This window comes from Physeter macrocephalus, chromosome 14, assembly GCF_002837175.3.
Source record: "Physeter macrocephalus isolate SW-GA chromosome 14, ASM283717v5, whole genome shotgun sequence".
Classification (NCBI taxonomy): Eukaryota; Metazoa; Chordata; class Mammalia; order Artiodactyla; family Physeteridae; genus Physeter; species Physeter macrocephalus.
Window position 1 is genome coordinate 68,873,972 of NC_041227.1, and position 15,740 is coordinate 68,889,711.

General features: G+C 41.4%; 1 protein-coding gene across 2 annotated transcripts in view; it reads left to right on the forward strand.

Annotated features, from left to right (window-relative positions):
• LOC102977187 (S-adenosyl-L-methionine-dependent tRNA 4-demethylwyosine synthase TYW1) overlaps positions 1-15,740 on the forward strand; it is a 160,685-nt gene that overhangs the window by 44,812 nt on the left and 100,133 nt on the right. For both annotated transcript variants that reach the window (XM_024119689.2, XM_007116855.4), the window contains exons 10-11: positions 11,765-11,883; positions 13,182-13,291. In XM_024119689.2, the coding sequence (XP_023975457.1) occupies positions 11,765-11,883; positions 13,182-13,291 (229 nt within the window). The remainder of the gene's footprint in view (positions 1-11,764; positions 11,884-13,181; positions 13,292-15,740) is intronic.

The following is a 15,740-nucleotide window of genomic DNA, read 5'->3' on the forward strand; positions in this document are numbered from 1 at the left end:
TCATGCCCTGGTCCGGGAGGATCCCGCATGCCGCGGGGTGGCTGGGCCCGTGGGCCATGGCCGCTGGGCCTGCGCATCCAGAGCCTGTGCTCCGCGGCGGGAGAGGCCACAGCAGTGGGGGGCCCGCGTACTGCAAAAAAAAAAAAAAAAAAAAGAGATTGTTCCTTCCTACCACCTGCCCCCTATATGGATATTCGGGTGTTTTAGCATCATTTGTTGAAAAAGATTTTCCTTCCACCATTGAATTACTTTTAGGGCTTTGTAGAAAATTCAGTCAACTATATGGGTAGGCCTGTGTCTGGACTGCTCTTATTCTGTTGCATTGATGTGTTTGTCTATCCTGAAGCCAGTACCACATTGACTTGATTACTCTGGCGTTGTAATAAGTCTGAAATCATGCAGTATAAGTTCTCTGTATTGTTTTTTTAATTTTCAAGATTGTTTCCCCTTTTCTGGGCCTTTTGCATTTCCATATACATTTTAGGATCAGCCTGTGAATTTTTGTTGTTTGTATTTGTTCTGTTTTCTTAGATTCTATATTTGTCTGTTTGTCATCTCTTCACCACAGGGTCAATTACATGAACTATAATTTCTTATTTTCTGCATTCTTGATGCTCTGCAGTCTTATAGAGACTGCCCCTCCCCGGGGGTAATTCCTAAAGATTAACAGCAGTTTGCCTTGAGCATGCCTTTCATATGTAATTCTGAATCTGTAGCTTTCAGCTACCTCCTTATCTAACTCTCTCACATACCAAGCCAATATTTTCCCTGTCCTAAATCATCCCAGGCCCAGCTACCAGAAAACTAGGGATAGCCTTGTAGCTCAAAGCCCACTGGAATAATTCATACTAGCCAATCCTGCATTGTTTACTTTGCTCTGCCTTTCCTTTCCTGAGGAAACTCCAGTAAAAGCTCTGGCCCAGGCTTCCCCCTCGCTCCTCTGGCTCCTGAACAAACCCTGTGTGGTGTGGTGTGCACCCTTCTCTTGGGATATGTAAGTAATATATTCCTTCAATAGCATTGGCCTATGTTGGCACTCAGTCACCTCCATAAATTAAAATCCTATGGGCACAAATAAGATAGCATTAAAAATTATTTTATTTTATTTTTTAATGAAAATACAGTGACCATATTATGTTAGTTTCAGATATATGACATAAGTTGACATTTGCATACGTTATGAAAGGATCACCACGATAAGTCTAGTAACCATCTGTCCTCCTATAAAGTTATTACAATATTGTTGACCATATTCCTTCTGTTGTATATTATATTCCTGTGATGTATTTATTATGTAACTGGAGGTTTGAACCTCTTAGTTCCCTTCACCTGGTTTGTCCATCCTCTCTCCTCTCCCTTCTGGCAATGACCCATTCTCTGTATGTGAGTCTGTTTTCATTTTGTTTTGTTTGTTTGTTTTGTTTTATAGATTCCACATATGAGTGAGATCATGTGGTATTTCTTTCTCTCTCTGACTTATTTTACTTACCATAGTACCCTCAAGGTCCATCCATGTTGTTGCAAATGTCAGGATTTCATTCTTTTTTATGATTGAGTAATATTCCATTGTGTGTATACACACACACACACACACACACACACACACACACACACACCCACAGTTTCTTTATCTATTCCTCTATCAATGGACACTAAGGTTGCTTCCATATCTTGGCTTTGTAAATAATGCTCCATTGAACATCGGAGTGCATATATCTTTTCCAACTACTGTTTTTGTTTTCTTTGGGTAAATATCCAGATTTCATTCTTTTCATGGCTGAGTAACATTCCATTGCATATATATCACATCTTCTTTATCTATTCCTCTATCAATGGACACTAAGGTTGCTTCCATATCTTGGCTTTGTAAATAATGCTCCATTGAACATCGGAGTGCATATATCTTTTCCAACTACTGTTTTTGTTTTCTTTGGGTAAATATCCAGCAGTGAAATTGCTGTATCATATAGCAGTTCTATTTTTATATTTTTGAGGAACTTCCATAATGTTCTCCATAGTGGCTGCACCAGTTTACAATCATACCAGCAGTGCATGAGGGTTCCTTTTTCTCCACATCCTCGCCATCATTTATTATTTGTTGTCTTTTTGATGATAGTGATTCTGAAAGATGTGAGGTAGTATCTCATTGTGGTTTTGATTTGCATGTCCCTGATGATTAGTGTTGTTAATCATCTTTTCATGTGTCTATTGGCCATCTGCACTTCCTCTTTGGAAAAATGTCTACTCAGGTCCCCTGCCCATTCTTTATTTTTAAATTTTTATTATTTTTTTTGGCTGCATTGGGTCTTCGTTGCTGCTCGCGGGCTTTCTCTAGATGTGGCAAGCGGGGGCTGCTCTCCATTGCGGTGCGCAGGCTTCTCCTTGCTGTGGCTTCTCTTGTTGCAGAGCACAGGCTCTAGGCGCAAGGGCTTCAGTAGTTGTGCTTTGCGGGCTCTAGGGTGCAGGCTCAGTAGTTGTGGTGCACGGGCTCAGTTGCTCCGCGGCATGTGGGATCTTCCTGATCCAGGGATCAAACCCATGTCCCCTGCATTGGCAGGTGGACTCTTAACCACTGCGCCACCAGGGAAGCCCCCCTGCCCATTCTTTAATCAGGTTGTTTGGTTGTTTGTTGTTGCTATTAAGTTGTATGTGTTTTAATGTATTTTGGATATTAACCCCTTATTGGATATATTGTTTGCAAATATCTTCTCCCATTTAGTAGGCTGCTGTTTTGTTGTTGATAGCTTCCTTCACTGTGCAAAAGGTTTTTAGTTTGATATAGTCCCATTTGTTTATTTTTGCTTTTGTTTCCCTTGCCTTAGGAGACGGCTCCAAAAAATATTGCTAAGATTGATGTTAAAGAGCGTTCCACCTATGTTTTCTTCTAGGAATTTTATGGTTTCAGACCTTACATTTAAGTCTTTGATCCATTTTGAGTTTAATTTTGTGTATGGTGAGAGAAAATAGTTCATTTTGATTCTTTTGCATGTAGCTGTCCAGTAATCCCAACATCATTTACCGAAGAGGCCGTCTTTTTCCCGTTGTGTATTCTTGCCTCCTTTGTCGTAGATTAGTTGACCATGTAAGTGTAGGTTTATTTCTGGGTTCTCTATTCTGTTCCTTTGATCTGTGTGGGTGGGTTGGAAACAGAACTGGTAGTAAGAGTGGTTGAGGGAAGTGAGGTGGACCTCTGGTGACACTTTCAGAGTAAGATTTAAAGATGACAGGCAGCCCCAAAATAAACAAGTTCAAGTTCAAATAATTATTGCAAGATAGATTTCTCATCATTGTGCTATAAAAATTAATACATAAAATGACCACACTAACTTTTTAAACAACTTTGATTAGTGAGAATCCTGCATTTCATATGTCTGTTAACTTAATACTTGGTTCCAAGTCTACCAAAAGCATCTCACATCTCTTCTGTAATGTATTTATAGGTGACACCTACGAATATAACGTGGGATACAGGTATTGTGTTGGTGACGTAAATACTAGAAACAGCATTGTTCTCTGTGACATGGTTTTTCAAAATGCTGAAATTTCTTACAAAAGCTTTACATCAAAGAAAGTGTTTTCTTTCCTCCTTTTACATAATAGCTGCATTCCTGGAAAATTCAGTGTATGGTAAAATGTGCAGAAAATACTTCATTGGTAGAATGAAGTTGGAATCTAAGCTTGGATGATTATAATAGGTTTTTCACGAGTATGGAGGTCTGGTGAGTCATTTGAAAGGAAGTGGATTAAAGGACAGTTTTTGTGTGTGTGTTTGTGTGACTATCTAAAGCATTGCAGGAGATGTGAAACACTTGACCCCTCCCTTACTTTTTGCTAGTAGGGCCTCCCAACCATTTTGATAACAAAAGTATTTCCACAAATTTCCAAAATACCCCCCGGGGTAGTGTTGGCCCCATTGAGAACCTCTGTCCCAATCCATTTTCATTGCCACCCTCGAAGTTCAGGTTGTCCTCTTGAACATTGCAGCTAGCTTTTTTCCCTCTACTTCTGGCTTCCAGTGAATGCGCCCCCCGCCCCCCACTCAATTTATCTGACATTAACCAGGTTAATCTCAAGTTCAGTTCTCATTTAGCTATTCCGTTTTCAGAGCCTGTGGTGGCTCTTCATTACTTCTTACTCAGTATATCAATTTGGATTGATATAATAGGCATCTTGAACTTAACGTGTCAGAAACGGAATTCCTGATTCCTCTCCTAAATCTGTTCCCCTCAGTCTTCACTCCAGCAGTTTATGGCAATGCTATCCTTTCAGTTGCTCAGGCCAAAAACCTGCGAGTCATTTATACTCTTCTGTTTGTTTTTTTTTTTTTTTTTTTTTTACCCTCCCACATCTAATTCTGTGAGCAAATCTTTCAAAATATATCCAGAATGCAACTACTTATTTTTCACCCCTTGTACTCTTATACCTTGGTCCAAGTCACTGTGATATATTCCTTTTATTATTTAAGTGATCTCCTGCCTGCTTTTCCTGGTTCCATTCTTGTCATCTCCACTGTCTGTTCCCTACAAAGCAGCCAGATGTCTCACTCTTTCACTCAGAGCCTCCAGGCTTTCCCATCTCACTCAGTCTGGTCTGCCATGCTTCGGTCCAGCCCTACTAGCCTTCTTGCTGTTCCCTGAATACACTGAACTCAGACTCCTCTCTGGCTTTCTGGTCTCTGTCTGCTCACTTAGATCTCTGCTCAGTGAGCCTCTATCAGAGAGGCTCTCCCTTGACCGCCTGATATAAATAACAACCTTCCCTCCTGTCCCCTTACACTGCTTGGAATTTCTCCATAGCAATGATTACCACTTAATAGATTATATCTTGTTTATTATCTGTCTCCTCCCTTCCCTTTTCAGGTCCTCCCCAACCTAAGAGTCTTTGTTTTTCTTTCCAATACCAAAAACAGAGCCTGGCGTGTAGTAAACGTTTGTCAGATGAATTATATAAAGCCCTGAACCCGAGGAAGACCCTACTTTGTGTAGTTCTGATCTACTTGTTCAGCTTTATTTTCTGTTTTAACCTTCATACATCATGTGCTGCTTCTCTTCCCCGCTCTCATCTCCATCTGACTGAATCCTACCCATCTGTACCAGTCAGGAAAACAGAAACCATCCTGAGTATTTTAGCAAGAACAGATTTAATAAAGTAAATTAACTGACTGATTACAAAGCCACTGAAAGGCCTGGGGTAGTGAAGGTCAGAGAGAACTGCTTCTTGCTTTGAGAAAGTCGAAAAGTGCTGGACTCACAGGACACCGCTGGAAGTGACCTGAGGCGCTGGCCACATTAAAGCAAATGTTTCCCAGGAGCTGGCGTGGAAGCTGCTGCAGACTCAGTGTTTGTTGTATGCCCTTGTGTCTGCCAGCTGCTGCCAGGGAGGAATAATGGTTTCTCCTTTCTTGCCATCTAAATCTTGCATAAATGCCTCTTCTTGGTGGAGTCTAAATCAGAACCCCTTGGGCAAGGGAATCTGAGAAATACGGTGTTAGGGCTCCTTAACCCCTGCTTAGAAGCGCAGGCACAGGACTCAGTATTAACAGCATGGTCTACCTCTTTGGATACTCAGCATCTGTACACACCCTTCTACCTGTATTTATGTTTTCAATCTATAATATAAATAAACCATTTGCTTCTGCCTAACCTGTTGCAACTATTATTCATGCAAGGAAGGATGTATTCACCCTCTCCTTTCACTCTTGAGATCCTCTAACCTAAGGATGACATTATAAGGTTAACCACCACTGACCCATCTTATATAAAACAGTTGGAGGGGAGGAGAAACAATTATATATATCCAAACAAGGAAGATAATATGTATATTTATAACTCTGCTCATATGCACACTTGGTCACCTGGTCATGGTTGGTATTTATACCTTCTTTCTTCCACGGGGCAGGCCATGTTCCTCTGTGCTCTATCAGTAATACTTCCTTACCAGGTGTGTGATTCTGTCAGTGAAGAGTTTGAGCCGGTAGTGGCCCCTTCTGCAAGCTTTTCTGAAGTTCTACTGCTGTAAATGAGAATACTAAAGAGATGTCCCAGAGATCCCCTTGGTTCTTGACAAAATTTGTTTCTATGGCATGAGACGCTCAAAGGAGCCAGGGGCTAGTGTAAACTGTGGAGAGCCTGCTTTTTCAGCCTATAAGCCAACAAGTCACCTGGCAGAGTTTCATAGATGTTGGTGGAGGACCCAGGACTCCTGGCTCAAGGACAAAGCACAGCAGGCAGATTGAGATTCATGTCCAGTTGGGGAGACAGATTTCTGCTGCTTCCTGCTCCTTTGTCTTTCCTCAATCCTCTTCCTGTTTGTACTTTTCTAACAGTTTGTTTAACCAGTTTAGAATTTATTTTGCTCTGTTGTATGAAATAAATATCTAAATCAAGGGTTAGCAAACCTTTTCTTAAAGGGCCAGATAGTGACTTTTTAAGGTTTGTGGGTTATACGATCTTGTTGCAACTTTTCACCTCTGCCATTGTAGCCCCAAAGCAGCCATAGACGTAAGTAAACAAATACGGGTGACAGTATTCCAGCGGAACTTTACTTATAGTAAACAGGCAATAGCCTAGCTTTGGCCCATGGGCTGCAGTTTATTGACCTCTGCATTGAACTCTCCATCCCCTGTAAAAAATGGAAGGTCTGAAACTTTACCCTACTTGCAGGCTAGCAAGTTAGCCTGCCACAGGTTCATGGATGCTGGCAGAAGGCAAGTACAGTTTATTACTCATTATAATAGCAGCAGCCAGAATATTATCATTTGCTCTGGTTCCTGAGCCCCGGTTCCCATAAAGCAGCACTAGGAAGGCCAGGTGTAACATCTGCACATACGTTGTAGGAGAGGAGCCCCAGGCTTAGGGAACATCAATCTTTTATAATTGGCAGTAATCCTGCCTGACCTTTGCCCTAGAGGGACACATCTTCAGTATACTGAACAGTAAACATACCCATCATTTGCTCCAGAGGGAGACACTGTATCTTCCAAGGCTATTCACTATGTAAAACTTTTTGAAAATGTAGTCTAGAATAAGGGCAGTCAGGGCCTCTGCTTGCAGGACATTCAGAGAAAGACCCATGGAGCATTGTCTCCCAACACCCCACCTCCATCCCCACCAGGTTGATGTACACAGAGCCTGTCTAGCAGTGGTACCTTGCATTCATTCAGTGTGGATCTACTGGGCTACAGTTGTATTTTCGAGGTTGTATTGCTCTCATTTGCCTCGAGGATAAGAATTCATGAATCTGAGGTTACTTATTATCTTTTTCTCCTAGGTTCATAACATGAAAACATGGTTCTAAGCATGTATTGCTCTCATGTGTTTTCTTTTTGCACCCTGCTTATCTACTAATTTTTAGATATGGGAGCACTTCCTTTCAAAATATAATGTCTAAAGACTTCCAGTCTGGACAAGATGGCATAAACCTTTTTCTCCTTGCTCCTTCCTGCTATGCACAACTCTAAACTCTGGAAAACACAAGAGGCAACCAAACAAGAACTCTGGAATGGGGTAAGAGGAAGGCTGACTGGTTTGGGACCCCAGCACTGCAGGAACAACAGAGCAGCAGGATGTCTTACATCCCTCCACCTAAAGAAGAAGGCAGCCCAGACCCTGTGTTTGCTGAGTCTTAATCTAGCAACAGAAGGCCGCTTAGTTAGGCTTGTTCCTCCCTAGTATGGACTGGGAGTCCCTCTGACATATTCAAGTGAGCCCGGAACCACTGGCAAAGGGGATCAGTTAGGAGCCCCACCAATAAGCAGTTGGGACAAGTGCTCTCCTGCCCTGCTGGACCATAAATTCCCCTCTCCTGCTAAGAGATACCATGCGGTCAAGTACAAGTGGAAAGAGAGACTCCTCCTTACCACCTTACTCCTGCAACAGTCGACCTGGCCTGTGAAATATTCTCCATGCCTGCTGGGCCCAAGACTCCCTTCCCCCTCTGAGAGATCCATGGTGGCTGCGTGGCACTGGCAAGAGGGACCCCACCACAAGAAGTGGCCCATCTGGGGAAGCCAAGCCTCTTTGTTTGTGTGTCCTGAGACTTCCCTCTCCCACTCAGAGTTACTGGGGCTGCCCAGGGCCATTGGCCAGAGGGACTCTGCCACACAAGCAGCCTGCTCTGGGAAGCCTGCTGGCCTGAGACTCGCCTCCTCCATTGAGAGACCTCTAGTGGGTCACCTTGGAGAAACCTTTCACCCACTCTGATGCTACCAGCAGAGATCAGTGGGAGCCCAAGCAAAATTTCAATGCAAAGCCTCTGAAAATTAAACTGCCGTTGGAGCCACAGCATACAAAAATAGTCCAGGACCTGCAGGCTCAACCTAAACAAAGTGCCTGCTGCTAAAATGAAAGAATGAAATAGGATCTAGAGCCTCCTAACATAGTAGACAAAATGTCTAGGATGCAGTAAAAAAAAAAAAATCGCCTGTCATTCCAGGAACCGTGAAAATCACAACTTGAGCAAAAAAAGATAATGAACTGACACCAACACCAGATGAATCAGATGGTGGAATCATCTGATGAGGATTTTAAAGCAGCTGTCATAAAAATGCTTCAGCAATCAGTTACAAAGTCTCTTGAAACAAATGAAAGAATAAAAAATCTCAGCAAAGAAATGGAAGTTATAAAAGGAACCAAGAAGGAATTATAAAATTGAAAAAATACAATAACAGAAATAAAAACTCACTGAATAGGCACAGTAATAGAGTGGAGATGACAGAGGATAGAGTCAGGGACCTTACCAAATAACAGAATGATCTGTGACCAGGACAAGTCAATAGAATTTACCCAATCTGAACAGCAGAGAGAGCAAACTCCAAACAGGATAGAACCAAGGACGTCCACATGGAGATACCCTAAAATTAATGATCTGAAAACTAAAGAAGAAAAAAGTCTTGAAAGATGCTAGAGATAAACAATGTACTAACATCAATTTGACGTCAGATTTCTCATCTGAAATCGTGGAGGCCAGAGGGAAACAACACATGGTTTTCAAGTGTTGAAAGAAAATAACTGTCAATCATGATTTCTGTGACTGGCAAAACTTCAATGATGAGAAATCTATCTTGCAATAATTATTTGAAATTGAACTTGTTTATTTTGGGGTTGCCTGTCATCTTTAAATCTTACTCTGAAAGTGTCACCAGAGGTCCACCTCACTTCCCTCAACCACTCTTACTACCAGTTCTGTTTCCAACCCACCCACACAGATCAAAGGAACAGAATAGAGAACCCAGAAATAAACCTACACTTACATGGTCAACTAATCTACGACAAAGGAGGCAAGAATACACAACGGGAAAAAGACGGCCTCTTCGGTAAATGATGTTGGGATTACTGGACAGCTACATGCAAAAGAATCAAAATGAACTATTTTCTCTCACCATATACAAAATTAAGCTCAAAATGGATCAAAGACTTAAATGTAAGGTCTGAAACCATAAAACTCCTAGAAGAAAACATAGGTGGCACGCTCTTTAACATCAATCTTAGCAATATTTTTTGGATCACCACCAAACCACATACACCAAAAGTACACACACTGAAGCATACACACACACAAACATACACACATTTTGAGTTAAAAATTAACTCAAAATGGATCAGGACCTTAAATCTAAAGTGTAAAACTTACAGAAAACCGTTTTTGAAAGAAAAACATGCCATCCTTCTCACATGTGTCTGTCCCTTTATCCTTTTAGCCTTTCAGTATTCAGTTTGGACATCTCACCTCTGAGGAGTTCTCACGGGTCCTGGAAGGCTGAGCCTGGTTGGTCATCTGTCCCATGGGCTCCAGTAATACCATGCTGGACATCTGTCTTTTCTCTGCTTGCCCAGCATCTGAGTGTTTTCATGTTTGGGGAATTTCTCATTAAACGGGCTTTGTTTGATGTGAGGGCCCACTGCCTGCTACAGAAGCTAAGGAAGACAGATACTGTTTCCTGGTACCACGTCGTGGCAACTTGGGTATAAAAGTGTCATCTAGGATAGTCATTCTTTTCAGCCGGAGACTTTGAGTGTGGAGTGAGTGATGGAAAGGGACTGGGACATGGAGAACTCATTCTTGTGCTGGTGGCAGCAGCATCTGGCCTTCACGGGTGGTGCTGGTGATGGTATCCAGAGAGGGGTGGTGTCTGTAGTATGTGGCTTCTGGGCGATTGAGTGGTGGTCCTGCTGCTAGCCTTCCTTCGTTCTTGCCTTTATAATGGGTCTATGAGCTGTGAAATCCTTCCAATAAATTCTTTTTCTCTTTAGCCAGACTCCGTTTCTGTTGCTTGCAAAAGAATCGTAGTTGATTCAAGCAGACTATCATAATAGTATTGCACGTTTTTCTTGCTTACTTGCCATTTCCTCCAAACAGATCATGGGTAGGGGCTCTGTCTTATTAGTCATTGTACATTCAGTACACAGCATGCTTGAAGTACATTAACTAATTGCTAAATAATGAGTGAAACATGCAAGCCTTCAACTTGGTTTCTCCATTGGCGTGATATTGATATTTAGTGGTAATTACTCTGTGACTTTTGCATGTGGTGGACTTTGTAGTTTTCAGTGTTACTTGCAAGATATAAATATTTTGTTTGCCTTCTTGAATATTTTATTGGGAACTTGGAAGAGAGTTTGTAGAAACAGTTATCCTGAACAATATTTTTCCTTCACTCTATTTTTCTTAGTGTAAGTACTATGTGAGATGGACAGGGGAACCCCTTTTATCAGGACCAAAAAATAAGACTTTGTGATCAACTGACATAGTAACAAGCTGGTAGATTTTATGTGGACAGCATTGTAATATCAGTACACTGATGTATATTATACACTGATATACATGTGTAAAGGCTCCCCGTCTATGTCTCCTCGTTTGTTGTTCCCATTGTTGGTTCCATAGTATGTCAGTCACTTAGGCTCAAAACCTCAGTTATCTTGGATGACTTCCTCTGTTTTGCCCCTCTAATTGGGAATGGCACTGATTGTACCTCTTTAGTACCCTTCCCGTTTCCTCCACTAATGTTTAGAGCCAAGTCACCATGACCTTTCTTGCGTAACCTCCTCACAGGTTTCACTTTTACTGAATCAAGCCCATCTTGCATGGAGCTCCTGGATGGATCTTTCTGATGATACCTCAGGAAGCTCGATAGTATCTTGTGATTCCAGCCCTGAGCTGATCTGCAGTGTTTCTTCAAATTACCTTTCTTGCTGCACTTCCCGTGGTTTTACCAATCACATATTAAATAATGTTCTTTTTTGGAATAATCTGTTTCTTGTGTACATGCTATTTGCCCCCTCAACAGTCTCAGTATATTCAAATTCTGCCATTCGGTTGACATAGAATATGCTCCAGGTTGCATTCCCTAACCCACCCTCCTTTATTCAATGCAGAGATACTCTTTCAGATGAGCGCTACACCGCCCCCGCTATTCTGGGAGCCTGTCTTATCTCTCCTTTGGCATTATATATTATTGTACTAATATTTGAGGCAGTTGGGTGGATTTGAAAATGAAAGCATCCATGGTCCTCCCTATAGAACTTTCAGAGTTAATGAATCATAGGTTTATCTCATTAGGTTGTAGAAAACCCAGAGCAGTATCAAAACGCAAACACCATCAAAACACTATAAGCCTTTAATGTTAATTTTCTGCCTCATGCAGCTACCAGCAGGGGTATTTATGCTTACGAAACACATGGTTTCTTCTTTAAAATGATGGCTTGGTGTTTTGTTTCCTTGCTTTGAGGATTTTATTCAAATTATCATTTGTTTTTTACTTTCACAGTCCATGCTCCGAGGGAGAGGAGGTTGCTATAAACATACGTTCTATGGCATTGAAAGCCATCGTTGCATGGAAACTACCCCGAGCTTGGCATGTGCAAATAAATGTGTCTTCTGTTGGCGGTAAGTAAAAATGAATGGCCATGGTGGCCAAATATGTAATGATCTGTAATAATCAATTTCTGTCCAACACTGCACTCAGATATACCTAAAGCTCTGTTGTTTCTGTAATTAATCCCCTTTTTCATTGCTAATATTATATTTATGCATTTGTTGTTTTTTTTCTTGATCAGTTTTATCAGGGGCTTGCCAATTTTTTTTTTTAAAGATGCTGCATTGGGTCTTGGTTGCTGCATGCGGGCTTTCTCTAGCCGCAGTGAGTTGGGGCTACTCTTCGTTGCAGTGTGTGGGCTTCTCCTTGCGGTGGCTTCTCTTGTTGTGGAGCATGGACTCTAGGCGTGGGCTTCAGTAGTTGTGGCACGCGGGCTCAGTAGTTGTGGCTTGCGGGCTCTAGAGCGCTGGTTCAGTAGTTGTGGTGCACGGGCTCTAGAGCGCAGGCTCAGTAGTTGTGTGTGGTACACGGGCTTAGTTGCTCCACGGCATGTGGGATCTTCCCGGAGCAGGGCTTGAACCCGTGTCCCCTGCATTGGCAGGTGGCTTCTTAACCACTGAGCCACCAGGGAAGTCCTGCAAAAGTCTTTATTACTCCATTTTTGGAAAGATATTTGCACTGGGTATAGAATTCTGAGTTGACAAGTTTGTTTCCTTTAAGCATTCTTTCAGGTGTCATTATAGTTTCATCTGGCTTATTTGTTTTCTGATGAGTTGTCAGAAATAATTTTTAACCTTTGTTCTTAAGTAATATGTCCTTTTTCTCTAAGTGGAAGGTTTTCTTATTTTCTTTTGTTTTCATTAGTTTAGATACCATACTTTTAGGCTGTTTTCAAATATCCTGGTTGTTGTTTTGCGAGTTTCTTCGATCTGTGGTTAATTGTTTCTCATTAACTTTGGAAAATTGTTGGCCATAATTTTTCTACATTTTTTTTCTGCTTTGTTCTCTGTTTCCTTTCTGGGATTTCAGTTAGGTCTTCCCATTGCACTGCCTCTCAGAGAGGGTCTTGCAACAATATTCTACTGGTGGTCGTTACTGGTTGCTTATTGGCCTGGTGTTGTATGGCTGCGAGAGGGGTGCACGTTTTCTATTGTCCCGGGTAAGTCTCAGTCTTGGCCAGGCACTTGCCATCTACCCCTCTCTGCTAGGTGTCATGACTCAAAATAAGTTGTAAACTACAGCTATAAATAGCTGAGCTTTTTGTAGGAAACCAACCCTGATTTTATAATTATATGGACTCCCTCATAGGAGGTAACTAGCTGAGATTTAATGCAGGGAGTCCTTTAGAACTTCTGCCTCTTTTTTCTAGGCACCACACCAATCCAGTGGGTACTGAATGGCGGTGGAAGATGGACCAGGCTGAAATGATCTTAAAGGAAGCCATTGAAAACCATCAGAACGTGATGAAGCAGTTTAGAGGTATTTATTGTCCCTCTACAAAGGGATGCTAATAGCCTGAATTAAACTGGCAGAGGAATTGCCTCCTTTGGCAGGATTTTGTCCTTGCTGAGAAATTCTCGTATAGGAAAGTGAAAACTTTGTAGAAATATTGTATATGTTTTGGCCTTTTTAGTTTTTACTAATAACTTTATATCTTATATGATGGGAGAATTAAAAAACTTAATTCAAAGCTTAGCTATTTATAATATGGTACACTCAGCCTGTAAGTTTTGACTGGGAATATATCCTCATTCTTCCTAAAAACTTTTGCTATTGTTCTGTCTTGGTGGGTACAAAGCAGCCTTGTGAATGGACTGAAAATTTTAGAACACTGGAAAATTCTTAAGTAATACCAGTTAGTATTGGGAAAGCATTTTTGAATAAATGCCTTACAAAAAAGGAGGGTTAATATTAATCAGATTTCCTCCACATGATCCACGGTGATGTGTAGAATTCTGCCGCTCAGTTTCTAGAATTTCCTGATCTAGTTGTGTCTCATAGTTCAAAGTATTTGACTCTACTGGAGATTGCTGGTTCTCAAGCTTTAGTGTGCACCAGAATCGTGCATTAAAGTAGAGATTCCTGGTCTCCTTCCCCAGAGAATGATTCAGCAAGTCTGAGGTAGCAACCAAGAGCAGATTTTTTGAGCAGATTTCCTGGTGGTATCGATGTTGTTAAACTGGGGACCATACTTTGAGACCCACTACCGTAGATAGATGTGGAGGACTTGTAAAGTGATATAATGACAGCTGCAGATGATCAACTGAAATAAAAATATTAGGTTCCCTGTTAAATGTGCATGCCTCTGTCTCCATCTGCCACTTGTTAGTCCTCTCCCCTTTATTCTCCTTTCCTTTCATATACAACAACAAAAAAGATGAATTCCAACCAAGGTTGTTTTGACATAGGCACTCTTGTGGTGCTAGCATCATCAATGGGAGTCTTTATAAACCCCAGTAATTAACATTTTGAAGATCAGGTGATTCTTTCATGCGAAGAAATTCGTTCGGTCCGGTCACTGCTTCTTGAGATCACAGTGCTTCTGATGATGTTTTCCTAACGTCACCCAGCAGTTCTCCAGGTCTCAGCAGACACTGCCTGGGTGTCCGACAAATTTAATTCAATCCTGACACTGTCTGGAGATAGCATCAGGCCCCGCAGGTTAAGGATTCAGTCCTATAAGACTGCCCCCTACTTCAGGTGCCAATCACAAGTCTGGGATGTTACCTGTGCTTCTGACCAACTGGCTATAAATTGGAAGTTCCCACACCCTCCTCCTTGGATTCCTGGTTTGTTAGAGTGGCTCACAGAACAGAGAAACGTTTACTTATTTTTACCATTTTATTATAAAGGATATATAGAGGTCACAGAAGAACAGCCAGGTGGAGAAGTATATCTGGAAGGGTCCCGAGTCCAGGAGCTTCTGTCCCCATGGAGTTGGCCACCCTCCTGGCATGTTCACCAACCCAGAAGCTCATCAAATCTTGTTCAAGAGACTATAGAGCTTAATTTGTAGCCCCCTCTTCCCTTTCTCACAGGTCTGTGTGGTTGAAAGTTCCAGTCCCTTAAAGACTTGGTCTTTCTGGTGACCAGCCCCAGCCTGAGGCTATTTAGGGATCCTACCCTATGTCACCCCATTTGCATATATTTAGGTATGCTCAAAGGGGGCTCCTTATGAAGGACAAAAGGCACTCCTACCACTCAGGAAATCCCAGGGGTTCTAGGAGCTTTGTGTCGGGAACCAGGATCAAAGACCAAATCTATTTGTTAGTTTTTACCACAGTACTTCTTATTACTATTCTGATTTCCTAGGAGAAATTGGGAAAGCAATGCAAATAATGATTCAAGATCAATAATAATTTATAAAGGATAGTCAATTATACCTTTATTTTATTCTTTATGAATTTTCTAGGGAAAGTTGCCCTGTACATATTTGTGTGTGTCTGTGCTAACCTATTGTACATCTTCAGAGATGCTAATAAATATTTTAGTATTTCATCTTGGCTTTTAGTCTCAAGCATTTTTTTTTGTTGTTGAACAAGTCATTTTCTCTTATTTGGATAAAGCAGTGTCTCTTACCAGTCTTTTGGAAAATTAAATGAAACTGTGTGGTGAAGAACTAGGAAGTCTCTATATCAGGAATTTATTAGCTTTTCTTAGACTGTTTGTTGATTTAGTTAATATTATTGATTGTTGATCTTCAAATAAACCATATGCCTTTTAAATAAATTTCAAGTCAAAGTCTTGTTTTCTTTTGGATAGTTACTAGTCAGAATTCTCCAGAGAAACAGAGTCAACACACCCACTGTGTGGGTGTGTGTGTATATATATATATAGAGAGAGAGAGAGAGAGAGAGAGATTGATAGAGTGAGATTGGCTTAAGGAATTGGATCATGTAATCGTCCAGGTTTGGCCAATCAAAAAGAT